Source organism: Pleurodeles waltl, chromosome 6 (genome assembly GCF_031143425.1).
Source record: "Pleurodeles waltl isolate 20211129_DDA chromosome 6, aPleWal1.hap1.20221129, whole genome shotgun sequence".
Taxonomy (NCBI): Eukaryota; Metazoa; Chordata; class Amphibia; order Caudata; family Salamandridae; genus Pleurodeles; species Pleurodeles waltl.
Window position 1 is genome coordinate 1065633280 of NC_090445.1, and position 13332 is coordinate 1065646611.

Below are 13332 nucleotides of genomic sequence, written 5' to 3' on the forward strand. Positions count from 1 at the left end.
ACTTTTACTGGCCGGTAAAAGCCCGCAGCGCCAACATTCCAATCTTTGTTCACAGCAACAGCTGTGAACAAAGCCTCTCGGAGCCTGAGGGGATTTTAATCCCCTCCGGTTCCGTGCAGCCTTTGCTTAATTTATGAGAACGTTCTGCCCTCTAATAGCAGAATGTTCTAATAGCCTTAGAACCCGCCGTAGCAGGCTATACCAGCTATTAAAGGCCCTCTCCCTTGCAGCGGGCCTTTCATAGCCGGTAGAGCCCGCTACGGCGGGTTCGAAGGCTATATTAGTAGTCAAGAACTTGCTCAGTGAATACTGAAAATCTCCCAACAAATGTTTCATGTTTATACCATCCATCAGAGAAGAGCATTAATTCCCTTTGAGGGTGCTCACATGCTGCTTATATATTGCTGCAGTGAAATACTAAGGGAGGCATGGTGCATTTTAGTAGCTTGAACGACCAACTGACTCCCCCTACCCCAAGCTCAAGTAGGAGCCCTTATTAACATTTAACCGGAAAGATTGATGAAGTTCACTCTTTTGCATGTTGCACCAGTTCACTGCAATGCAGTATGGTAGATGCAGATTAATTTACTGCCAATTCATTTGGAGCCACCTAGCTCTATACTCTGTACCCCACTGAGTGAACTTCTATTTGCACTATTTTGACACAAATCCTACTGGTGCTGAACACTCAGCCAATACTGATTACTATCTTGAAATCTTGCCGACTGTCTTGTAGAAAGATATGTGATAGTGAAATAAATATACGTATATGTGTGTCTGGCTCTCTGTCTGTGTGTAAGTGTGAAAAAAAGGCTAAAATTACATTATAGTTAGGTATGGTAATAATAGCTTACTTTGCAGTAAAGAAAAATTTTGAAATTCTTGAAAAAAACAAGGGCTGGAGGGATGTTATAGTTAGGTAAAAATATCAGTTGAAAATACTGCTTAAAATTAATAAAGCCACTGACATTCACTAGTTATAGTTATCACAAGCAAGTATAACTTGTGCCTTAAAGTACCTATAACCCACGCCTTTGCCATCCACAATGAAGTTATCAACTATGCAATTTCAGATGCTGCTGTGATTTTAGCAATTATGTCATCAAACATGTCATAAGCGATAAAATATTGGAAGTAGTTAGCAGAGTATTGCGAGGGCGAAAGTTATAGTTAGTTTAGAGCACAAGTTGTCATAACTATAACTACCCAGTGGCGACCTCCACTGGGTAATATATGTATAGTTATCATTGGAGTCATGTTTCCATAGGAGAAACATTTTTAGTTGCTAATAACTTTGGTCCCATTTGATGTCTTCAAGAAACGTTTCATAAAAAAGTCTCATTCATCTCAACTCCTCCCTTTAAATGTTTAGGGTGATCCATCAAGCTGGGGAGAGAAAAAAGAGGTCTCAAAATGCGTTTTCCTCATTCATTTTGCTATAGGAAAATTGAACATTCATGCCCTAAAAACCTGTTGAACAGAATTAAACCAAATTTGGCAGAAAGCTACATTTTAGTTTAGGAAGTGTGCTTTTTGTGATTTGGTCTAATGCCTTTCAGTAGCATTTTAGAAATGAAGGCTAACAAAATATAGATAATTTACACTGCAGATGATCCTGGAGCCAATAGATCTTAAGATAAGATTTGATTAGCTACCAGCACGTTAACAACGGTGTGAGAGCAGCCATTTTAAGATACGGTGACTCCCCTCCCTCAGCCTCATAGAGGCCCTGGGAACATCTTTCCCAGGGGACAACAGAATAATTTTGGGGAGAATGAGTACAGCCCCCTCCCTCAGCCTGCATGAGGCCTCAGGGATCCTATACTCCTGGGCTGTTATTTTTATAAGGAGGAAGAGGGTGCACAGCCCCTCAAAGAGGCCAAACCCCTCTGTGCCTTTCTTAGCGGTGATGTTGGCCAACCTCAATCTGCATAGGGCATTTGGCTATTTGCAATGAGGTTGACCGCAAGATCTGACCACCAGCCAGGCAGGTGGGCAACCCTGTTCTGTGCAAGGCCTTTGCCCATGAGCACTTTGAGCTTGCCAGCTGGGCCAGACCCTGTGGTTAAGAAAATTTGTTTAAATTCATTTTTAATGCGCTTCTAAAATAAAACTGTGTCACTTTCTGATTTGTTCTAACATTAAAAAAATATAAAATGTTAGATTAGTATTAACATGAAAATATTTTTAGTAAATTATTTTACATTTTAATAAACTTTTGCACTTTTTTTTACACTTTGTTATACATAACCTCTGCCTATTTGTGAAAAGTTACCAGTAGGAAGTTTGAACTCTAAATTTGACTCCAGTCTTGTACTCTCAGAGCCAAATGTAGTAAAGTTGATACAAATTGTAAGAGTAGATTTACACATGAATAAATCTACAGATGAAAATTTAGCTTTGTGAGAATGGCCCTTTAGTCCGCCTATATGTAGGGTTAGATACTGCTTGTATATGTGTTTTAAAACCTGTATGGAATAATTCAGGCATGACAAAAATTGTTACTGAAACAGTAAATTAATATTTAGTGGCATGCAGCTATGTTTGTGATTCATTTAGTTTCTTGATTTTGCTTTTTTGTAGGACTCGCCATAGTCCTTTTATTTATTTTATATGCTGTTTTTCCCTTTGTTTGTAATGCTAAACCTTATCAAACAATATTTATTTTCCTGCAGCTCACCCCAACCCCCTCGGAATGAACCATCTTTCACCCATCAAAATATAGAGATGAATGCCTGTGTATACCTGTCACCATTTCTATGAGAGCTCTCGTCAGCGCAGTCTGCTTTCCTATGGCAGCTCGGATCTGGAAAGAGCTGTTGCTGACTGGTAATATGGAGGTTGGTGCTGCAGGAGCTTTCTTTGGCTCCCTAGGTGGAGGCTGATTTTCACCACATAAAGCAGAGCTTTAGGGACCCTTGTTTCAGTGCTGTGACATCAGAGCAGGTTCATTGTTCTGACCTTAGAGCACTAAAGAAATGGTTTTTGAAACCTGTGTTTGTATTAATGACTTCATTTCCAAGCCATACATACTATGCTGAATTATTTCATGTTAGTTCAACATTTCAGTGTAGGCCTAGCCTTCCAGAGTTTATGTCCTAACTCTATCTAAAATACTCCATATGATCTCTTGGAAATTTGCCATCCAGCATCTTTCCTACCAGTATTCCTTGGTGTACACATTACAGTTAAGAGACAGTAAATGTACTTATCTGATACTGATTATAAGACATTTATCCATATGTAATATATCGCAATTGTTAACTCTTTTGCAGAAGTGCTAGATCTTGCACGGATCCTAATATCTATTAGACTGCACTCTGAACTACTAGAGGTGGAGTACCAATGAAACATGAAACAATAAAAGGTTACTTAAATCCTATAAAACAATTATCTTGTGCAGTCTTAAACACTCATTTGCAACAGGATGGCGCTGAAAGGAAACATTGAAATTTCTCCTACCTGGGTCTAAAGTTATTATTACCAGGTATAAATTGAAGTTGGCACCAGCCTGTACTCCAGAAGTGGCTATGTGGCTTCTATTTATTCCACAGAACCTTTTAAAGACATTCTGGAATCCACTTGTGAAGAAATGGATTCTGTGCCTGAGTATGGTTGTTATACCTCATTTTACCAGCCCTTACACCTTAGATGAGTCACAGAGTCAACAGCTACGATTAAAGCCATCGACAGAGAATCATCAGAATGCCAGGGTAGCAGAAGTGAGATTCTGCACCTTTTGCCACCCAACATTACAGAAGTGTCTCCTCGTCCCACATTTACCTCTCAGTGGTATCTTATTTCCTACTGATGAACTAACAGCGGAACAAGGTGTGACAGCTACAGACATTAGTCTGAGCTGTTGTGGGGCTGCGTTCTTTATGCTGCTGCCAAGGCCAGGCAGCATGAGTACCAAGTCAAGGGCATGGCGGACCAGACGGCAAGAAATGTATACAAACTACACCCATAGGCTACCTCCATTTGAGTTCACGTAAGTAGCATTCTGCTCGTGACTTGGTTAAATTCACTGTTAGCTTCATGTCAGAATCACTTACTGAATGTTGTTTTTCGCCTCCTCTGCAGACAGACCTTTTGCATTCTCAGCTATAATTCCAATTGGATTAGAGCAGATTAGCCCAGGAAATTTCGCTCTTAGTTCACTCAGAAGCTCACTTTCGCCGTTAATGTTTGGTCGATTCCCATCAAACCACCTGGTCCAACAGGCTATGAGAAAAAAAGATAAATGGAAATAAACAGACCATATTTGAGTTGCTCGATTTACAGTGAACCGGTGCTACATAATGTGTAACTCCCTGACGTCACCGTTTCCAACAATATAGCAAATTGCACTAAATCCATTTATCAAACGTTACCAACCCTAAGGCCAGAGGGTGAAAAGCAGAGCTTTGCAATCCCATGGATTGTCCACATTGCGGACCAAGGGAGGGTTTTAAGCCAGTTCTGGATTACTTAATTACAGTTTGAATGTACTTTTCACTGTTTAACGATTTTTGTCATTCTTAGTGTTATTTATTTAGATGAATCGAATTCTTCTCATAAGTAGACATTGCAATTTTGGACCCAGACACAGTTTTCTGTGCAAACCGTTTTACAGAAACCAGAGGTGGAGTGATGGTGGTGAAAATGGGGGTGATGGTGGGACATAGTATCAAAATCTGCGCGTTACATGTTTGTTCAAGACTAATTTGCCCAGCCCTAAGTAAAAGCAATGGATAATCAAATCGAGTCATATGATTTGCTTGATTGCTACTGTTTATCCTTAAGTATAACTCACTCGATGTCTCTTCAAATAGCTGTTTCATTTCAAAGATGTTAAATAATTTAATTTTAAGCCTTTTTCATCAGTGTTCCGAATAGCCTACACATTACAGAAACGTATTCTCAACTCCACTCAACAATGGGTTTGACACACACAAATTATTATTTCAAATGTAAGAAGTGTGAATGAGAATGTCCATGTTTGTGCCAGAGAGACTAAAGGATATATGAGAGAATAAAGGCTGCATAAGAGAATGGGTCAGATTCACAAAGAAAGCAGTACAGCCGCGCTTGCCAATTTACACTTATTGCGAGTGTCCATCTACTACTCCCTGGAATTCACAAACATCCCTAGGAACATGCACGAAAAGCTGCACCTGGAGCATGTTTCCATGTGTATTCCTCTGAAGGTCATGTGACATTCCCAGTGGTATCCCATTCCCATTATGGGGAGTTCTCGATAGCAGACTACAATACCCTGTGCAAATACATATTTATCTTTTGCAAAGAAAATATTTTTCCGTTCCTCTACACCCTCTACCAGAGCTAGTGACTATAGATTCCCCTTCCCACCATTGGAAGGTATTTATGCCAGTTGTCAACTGGAGTACAAATCTGATCATGGTGGAAAAGTGAAGGAGAGGAATTTGTGAATGCCAACAAACAGTCACGTTTGTGGGTGTGCCTTTGGGTCATCTACTTTCCCACCACCAGAACGGGATTTATGGGCTCAGATAATTCCACACTCGTGGCAGCGATCTTTCGTACATAGATGGGGTTCCTTTTGTGAATTATTAGCAGCCTTGAGCAAGGTAATTCAGGGTCATTACAAATGTTAATGACCGAATTTACTCTTCGTCTCAATATTACCCTTTGAATAGGTCCCTAAATTATCTTTCACACCTGATGTCTCACTGACTGGATTTTCCATTAAACAATTAGACCACGCTTGTTCAATGTTTTGGGGGATTGCTATTTCTATATTGTTTGTTCCTAATACCATACATTTTGCTCTATCTGACCTGTACTGCTTCTTCTGTTGAACAACTACCTACCCAGATGGTTCACCAAAAATTGCTTGAATGCTACAGAGAGAGCGTTAAGGACACTTGCAGTAGAATCATCTAGTCACCTAATTGTTTTATCTGTCTTTCTAGGTTTCAGAACATTACATCGCTTTCTGTTTACCCACTGGTCATGTAAGAATGTTCTTCTCCATTGCAAACACTTTGGCTTGATCACAGTCTTTAAATACTAAACATTTAGCAGAATTATTACATTAAAATATCCAATTAAATGATAATATGATACACTGGCTACTTTCTTCTGTACACAATATTGTGCCTATAAAATGTAAACATAATTAGTTCACTAAGAAGAGAATGAAAGAGACCCCTTGCGCTGTCTAAGTACCTGTCATTTTTGTCTTTTGAACACAGACTGAAAAATCATAGCTCAGCTTATTACCAGTCATTAATCATAATCAGGTATTTATGATGACATAAAATGTAGAATTATTGTAAGGTTTCCTTTCCAACAAGACATTTTATTTAACATATGTATGTTTGTATATATGTGCTGTGAATTAGATTTTGCAAACCTAGCTGTACATCCAGTATATCGAGGAGATGATTAGAAAGTGGGAGGAATACATATAAAAAATATGAATATTGCAGAAACATAGACATAAAAATATAGACTTCCAAAAAACATACTTCACCCTACAAAAGTTTCATTGTGCTCATAAACTCACTATCAAGAATTCTACGCTCCAAACAAATATATATATATTTTTTAACTTCTTTTTATTGAGTTTTTATCAGGATCCATCAAGATAACAGAAAGAAAAAATACACTGCAATTCCAAACTTTGTCTTGAATAACTTCCCCAATGATTCCCAGAGAAAGAGCTCTAAACAGAAACAATGAGACTAGGTAGCTATGCAAATTCATTCAATAGGTGATTCAAGAACAGATTTACTCATGATTGTCTAAAAAGAATTCGCCCCAGATCGAGGACATTTTTTTACCACTTCCTATTCTGCTAGCATATCTCATTTCCTGATTTCTGACTTGCATCATTTTGCTCTGCCATTCTTGAGGGGTGGGAGATAACTCAGAACGCCAGTTTCTTGTTGTCCAGAACAAGAGATATGTGGCAACCACAGTGGCGATAAAAAAGAGTTTCTCCCACCTGGAAGGGAGTCTTGCCTCGGGGTCGAAGCCAAAGCACATCAACCGGATACTGGGAGTTATAATAACCTGAGCCATAGTTGTTAGCATCTTGAATATTCCATCCCAGTATTCCTGTATACATCGACATGTCCCAATCACATGTATCCAACCCGCCACCACTACTGCCTTACAGCGAAAACAGAGATCAGGACAGCTGGGCACCACACTGAAAAAGGCTTGCAGGGTTCGATATAATAGCCATTTACTAAAAAAATATAATTCAATGCCAGTTCGCACCTCTGAGAACTGAGAAATTTAGATGATTAATTTTCTCCCAGCACTCACTTGAAAGATCAAAGTCCTCCTGACAAGCCCATTTTCTTTTGCCTTTGCCCAAGATCAACCTTATCCCTGTCTGGCAAAAACCTTCTCCATGACCCCGCACTCCTTATGCCAGGAGGATACACCAATTCTGAGACTAACGCCTGGGCTTTAATGATTTAATTGATATCCAGATCCCTTAGACTGTGTAGCATAGTATTATAGGATCCCATCAAAAGAAAGTCATTTTTGACAGCAATCTGGATAGTTAAGGGAGTTTCCCAGTTGTCATTGAAGCGAAAATCCCCGATCGTACTAAATCCTGCATGCCCCCACCTCCTTACTAAGTCTGCATTGAGCTGATCGCCAGAGCGTAACATGAACTGTGTTAGACGGGTGTTCAAATGCAAATAAGGGACTGAATAATTTTTTTACAAATCTGATTTTCTCTTAAAGAACCATTTGAGAATCTTATAGAGAACTTTTTTTGTAGATTTCACCAAAAGTGCTGGATTCCGAATATCGTGCTCCCTACATATTAACTCACAAAAGTAATTACAGAATGTACAACCTACAGATTGTTCTGCTTTAAAACTAGTGAAATAATGCACAAAAAAGGCAAAGTAATAATCTTTAAAATTGGGCAAAGCCAACCCCCCCCTTTTCTTTATCCGCATATAATGTGTTTAATGCAGCTCGAGCCTTCTGATTTTGCCAAATAAATGGGCGATACATAGACTCCGGTTTTTTGAAAAAGTTTTGTGTTAAAACACAGGGGGTGGCAGAGAAAAGAAAATTAAATAATGGTAAAATTGACATTTTGATCAATGCAATTCGACCTAATATAGAAAGGTTGTGAGACCCCCATCTGGCAAGCAAAGCCTGAGTTTTCGAGAGCAACGGGGCATAATTAAAGTCATACAGGTCTCCTATATCAGCTGAAAAATAAATCCCAAGGTATCTCTTTGGCCTAGTATTCACACAATGTCTTAATTCGGGGAGCAGTTTAATAGAAGAGGTGCCACACAGAATAATATCGGTCTTACTCATATTAATCTTGTAGCCACCAATTTGCTCAAATTTGGCAAAAACATTAAAAGCCGCTTCCTGGGAAGTACGTTCTTCATCTAAAACCATAATGATATCGTCAGCATAGAGTTTATTCTTCCCCATTGACTTTAAAGGGGGTTGAATCTGACTATTTTGTCTAATTTTAATGGCTAAGGGCTCAATGAGGAGAGCAAAAAGTATAGGAGATAAAGGGCAACCCTGTAGAGTCCCCCGTTGTACTTGAAGTTGACCAACACACGCGGAATTAATAATAATATTAGCTTCAGAGTTTGAATATAACCTTTGAATTAGTGCAAAGACCTGAGAGGTCACCTTATAGCTAGACAATACTGCAAAGAGTGTATCCCATACAAACAAATCAAATGCTTTTTCCGCATCTAATAAAAGAACGATGGCAGAAATCTTATTAGAGGCGAAATAGTCAAGAGCCTCAGCCAAAAAATGCGTATTAGTTGCAAGTTGCCGACCAGCTATGAACCCGTTTTGATCGGAATGCACCAGTTTATTGCCGACCCCGTTAAGCCTATTAGCCAATAGTTTTGTAATAATTTTATAATCTGTATTTAGGAAAGAGATTGGACGATATGCATTAGGGTCTTCCCTGACCTTATTCTGTTTGGGAAAACTAACCACATTCCCTGAGTGCCAGGAATTGGGAATCTGTTCGCTCCTAAGTAGGCCATTAATTAAAGACAAAAAATCATCAATGAATGCTTTAATGAAAGCTTTATAAAATTCAGCCGGACAGCCATCAGGTCCACAAGCCTTCCCCGTAGGGAGGTTCTTGACAACCTCGAGGAGTTCTAACTTCGTAAACGGCTGAATTAGAGCATCGCTGTCTTCTTCTGTAAGACTAGGAATATCCAGTTTCCCCAAGAATTCCTTAATAGACCAAGGGTCACTATCCAGAGTATGGCTGTAAATTCGCCTATAATGCTCTAGCATAATTTCATCCACAACTCTGGGGTCAGTATGCCTAACCCCAGTGATAGGGCATCTCAAGGCATGTATGATATTACCAGCAATTCAATCCCGAGCCTGCCATGCCAAAAATTTGCCTGTGAAATTACTCTCTTCATTATCCTATATCAAGCTTCTTGAGAAAATTGTTGGCCAGTGCCTTTTTAGCTAATTCAAAATACTGTCTATTGTTTTCCGAAGGGGCATGTAGGTAAGCAAGTAAACACCTTTGTACTGCCTCTTCCAGAGCCCTGGTTTGTTGTCTCAGAGAAGATTTGTCTGCTGCCTCCTTGGCGATTACCAAGGCCCTGAAGAAGGACTTAAACGAATCCCAGATTATAGCCGGAGTTGAAGACCCCTGATTACGTTTGAAAAATTCACTTATTTCATTCTTAGAAATATGTACCTATCCCTCATCCTGAAGAAGCTGCTGGTTAAAGACCCACCTTTTAGTCTGAAACTTGTGGACTTCCGAATAAAGAGACACTTCCAGCACCAGGGAGGCATGGTCAGATAAGCCAGAGTGCCGCACTGACTGAGTCTTGAAGCGCAATGTTTTAGATATCAGAAAAAAATCTATGCGAGAGGCGCTTTTGAACCAGGTTGAGATGCACGTATACTCTCTCTCATGGCGGGCATTCATTCTCTAAGGATCACAGAGCATCAACACTTTGACATAGTCTTTAAAGATTTTGGCAACTCTAGGCTTATGTTGTTTCTTACTCCTAACAGTGGTATCCAAAATTGGATCCTGAAGAAAGTTAAAATCCCCTCCAATATTAATTTTACGTAATAATTGCAAAAGGGACTGGAACAATCCTACATAAGCAGCTGGATCATCTAGCAAGGGTGCATAAAAACTAACAAAGACAAATCTTTCTTTGGCAATTAAACAGTGCAACCAGCATCATCGTCCTTTGGGATCGCAAAGAAAGTCAAGTGGCCTTGCATTGAGGCCTCTAGATAGAAAGACCGCAGCACCTCTATGGGTTGCTGAGGCTGCGGCAACCACCTTGAAATCGGCCATCCCTTTAAACATTGGGAAGCCCGCAACTTTTTAAACTGGGCTATGAGTTTCCTGTAGGAGAATAACCGAGGGATTTAGGGCAGCTACCCTTTCTTCGATTACAGACCTTTTCCTCCGATTATTTAACCCGTTGACATTCCAGGAAACTATTCTTAATGAAAAATTCAACCTTGCCATTGAGTTCTCATAGAAGATCGCAGAGGAAATAAATTATCTAAACCTGGTCTAATTAACATCACCCCCTCTATAACCTTAGCCATTCTGAAATACGTGTAGCTACTATTTAGTGTGGAAAACCAGGATCCTGCACCCCTTACCAGCCCTCCCGACACCCACTCAACTGTATGAATTAAATTAGAATGTCCCTGAAAAAACACTTTAAGTTTAGTTTGCTGTACAAGTCCTGCCAGAGCACTGGCTTTTTGGAATGCCGGAATCATCCCTTTCAATTCTCTCCTCCGATGTGCAGCCGCCATAGACATATCTGAAAATAATTTGGAGGCGAAATCACCAGGAACCTGATGTACTTTACTCTTAATTGCTTGTTAAAGAATGCGTTCCTTGACACGCAAATCACCAAAATTGACGAGGATACTTTGCATGGGGTGACTGTACTGCGGGAACCCGATGGGCCCGCATAATGGTAAGATCCAAATGTTTATCAACTGGTTCTGAGAGAACATGCTGCAGGATAAGATCCATGATTAAATTTGTGACAATCTGTCCATTTTCACACCCTTCAGGGATTTTTGTAAATCTCAAGTTTGATCTGCGTGAGCGACTCTCAGCATCATCTAGCCGGATCTGTAAGTCTAACAAATCAGCTTGACATTTTGCCACTGACGGTTCCACAGAGACGCAAGTATCCTCCAGGTCAGATACTCGCTGTTCAACCTCCTTAATGAGTGAGTTAAGTTGCTGTATATTACTCGAAATTAAATTCAGTTGTGATTCCGTTCTCTGATTTGCCTTGTTTTGCTAAATTCTAAAGGCTTTTAACTCAGATAATATCTGAAGGAGCAAATTTTCTGAAAGGATATTGGAGCCTGCCTTGTCTCTGGGTGCATGAGAGAACAAGCCCATTTGAAAGTTCAGCTGATCTTGGGCCGATTCAGGGGGTGCATTAACGGAGGAGTTCGGGGGGGCCCGGCTGTAGTGCTAATCCCTGACGCAGAAATTGACTTGCAGGACTCACGAGAGAGATCAAGTAGGGAGCTGTTTGCCTGAGGAGCAGAGGCAGAGGCAGAGTCACTAGTCAATGCAGGAGCACCGCCCTTTTGGCCCTTCACCAGACCAGCAAACAGAGGATAGAGTATTTTGGAGCCTGCGCCCATATCCAGAGCCCGGCTGTGAGTAACTTTGGCGTTACAGCTCAAGGCTGATTGATTCAGAGGTGGGCTAACCTGTTTCATTGACTGTAAATTTAAATCCAAGTCCAAGTCCGGGCTCCTAGCCTCTGCCAGCGGGGAGTCAGAACCAGCATTTTGCGAGCTAGTCATAGAGGGCGGTAAGCTGTGGGGAGAAGTATCCCTAAGAGCTAAATCGATAGTCGGTGGAGGGACGGTATTTAAAGACAAATCCATATTCAGCTGATTGTCGGATGGGGCTGGGCGCTTTGGTTTAGCAGTGTGAGCAGCTTTAGGAGCCATAGAGGCAGGGCGTCCTTTTCCCCGAAGATAGTGTTGAGATTGGGGCATTATACAGCGCTGCTCCTTGCCATTACAAGCGGCATGCAGCACTCTTCCTCTCCCCACCTGCGCAACAGGCTTCAGAAAAAAGAAAAAGAAAACTGGCCTTGTGCCAATTTGCGCTAGAAAAAAGTTTTTGCACGGGACAGTGTCCTTTTAACCAATCGCTTTCCAGCACTCACTTTGTGTAAATGCGCTAAAAATTTACAAAAATGTACTGCACCAACACCAGACAGTGCTCACAGTAGGTTAACTTATTTCATGTTCAGTTTGAGAAAGAAAGGTGCATGCAGCACTCTTCCTCTCCCCACCTGCGCAACAGGCTTCAGAAAAAAGAAAAAGAAAACTGGCCTTGTGCCAATTTGCGCTAGAAAAAAGTTTTTGCACGGGACAGTGTCCTTTTAACCAATCGCTTTCCAGCACTCACTTTGTGTAAATGCGCTAAAAATTTACAAAAATGTACTGCACCAACACCAGACAGTGCTCACAGTAGGTTAACTTATTTCATGTTCAGTTTGAGAAAGAAAGGGAGAACTTCCCTCAGTGAAAAAGAGTATTGCAGTCCAAAGCCCCCACCTCACCTCTGTTTCCAGTCCTCCTCTCCTGAGAACAGAACTCCAAACGTGCAGTCTCAGGCCTCTTTAGGACTACAAAAGGATTCCACAGACAGCCAGAAGTATCCGAGGGAGAATTCTCAAATCGCCTCAAAACGGCAATTGGCAAACAGCGGGGGGAGAGGAATCCAAAGCCTCCTAGGCAAACTGACTTTCTGTGTTTCAGTAATGCAGCGCTGGCATAAACGCATCTGCCATCAAGCGCGCGTCATTCCTGAGCCGGTGTTCAGCCGCGGAGCATGACGGGAGCTCCTACACGGCTGGCGAAACGCTCCAAACAAATTAGAACTGGAGCGAAAATATCACATTAATCCAGGGTGCGCAGTGGGAGATGGGAAGCTCCCTATCATTGACGGATTGATGTACCTTGATGTGATTTATTTCAGCTTTTCCCTGAAATGCAGGATTGATGAGGCAAGCGTTTGTGTCACACAGTTTAAAAAAGGCCTGTCCTTTAGAAAATATTACTTGCCCAGTAAAGAGTTCGAAACCGGAGAAATGAGAAGTTTGCGTAAACTGTTTTATGTACAACTTTGATTTTAATTTTAATGGTTGTTTTATTTCTTAATGTATAACAATCAACAAATGCAAGCAAATTCCAAGAACATCCAAGAAGCAACAGAGGTTCATAAGAGCAAATGCAGATTATTCATTACAGTTAAAAACAAACAAACAGAAAAATAATTGATTAAAAAGT

At 40.7% G+C, this 13332-nt stretch overlaps 1 protein-coding gene across 1 annotated transcript in view; it reads right to left on the reverse strand.

The window, feature by feature from the left end:
- LOC138302077 (mucin-5AC-like) overlaps positions 1-13332 on the reverse strand; it is a 263254-nt gene that overhangs the window by 105844 nt on the left and 144078 nt on the right. The window contains exon 5 of the mRNA XM_069242465.1: positions 4056-4224. Coding sequence (XP_069098566.1) covers positions 4056-4224 — 169 coding nt within the window. The remainder of the gene's footprint in view (positions 1-4055; positions 4225-13332) is intronic.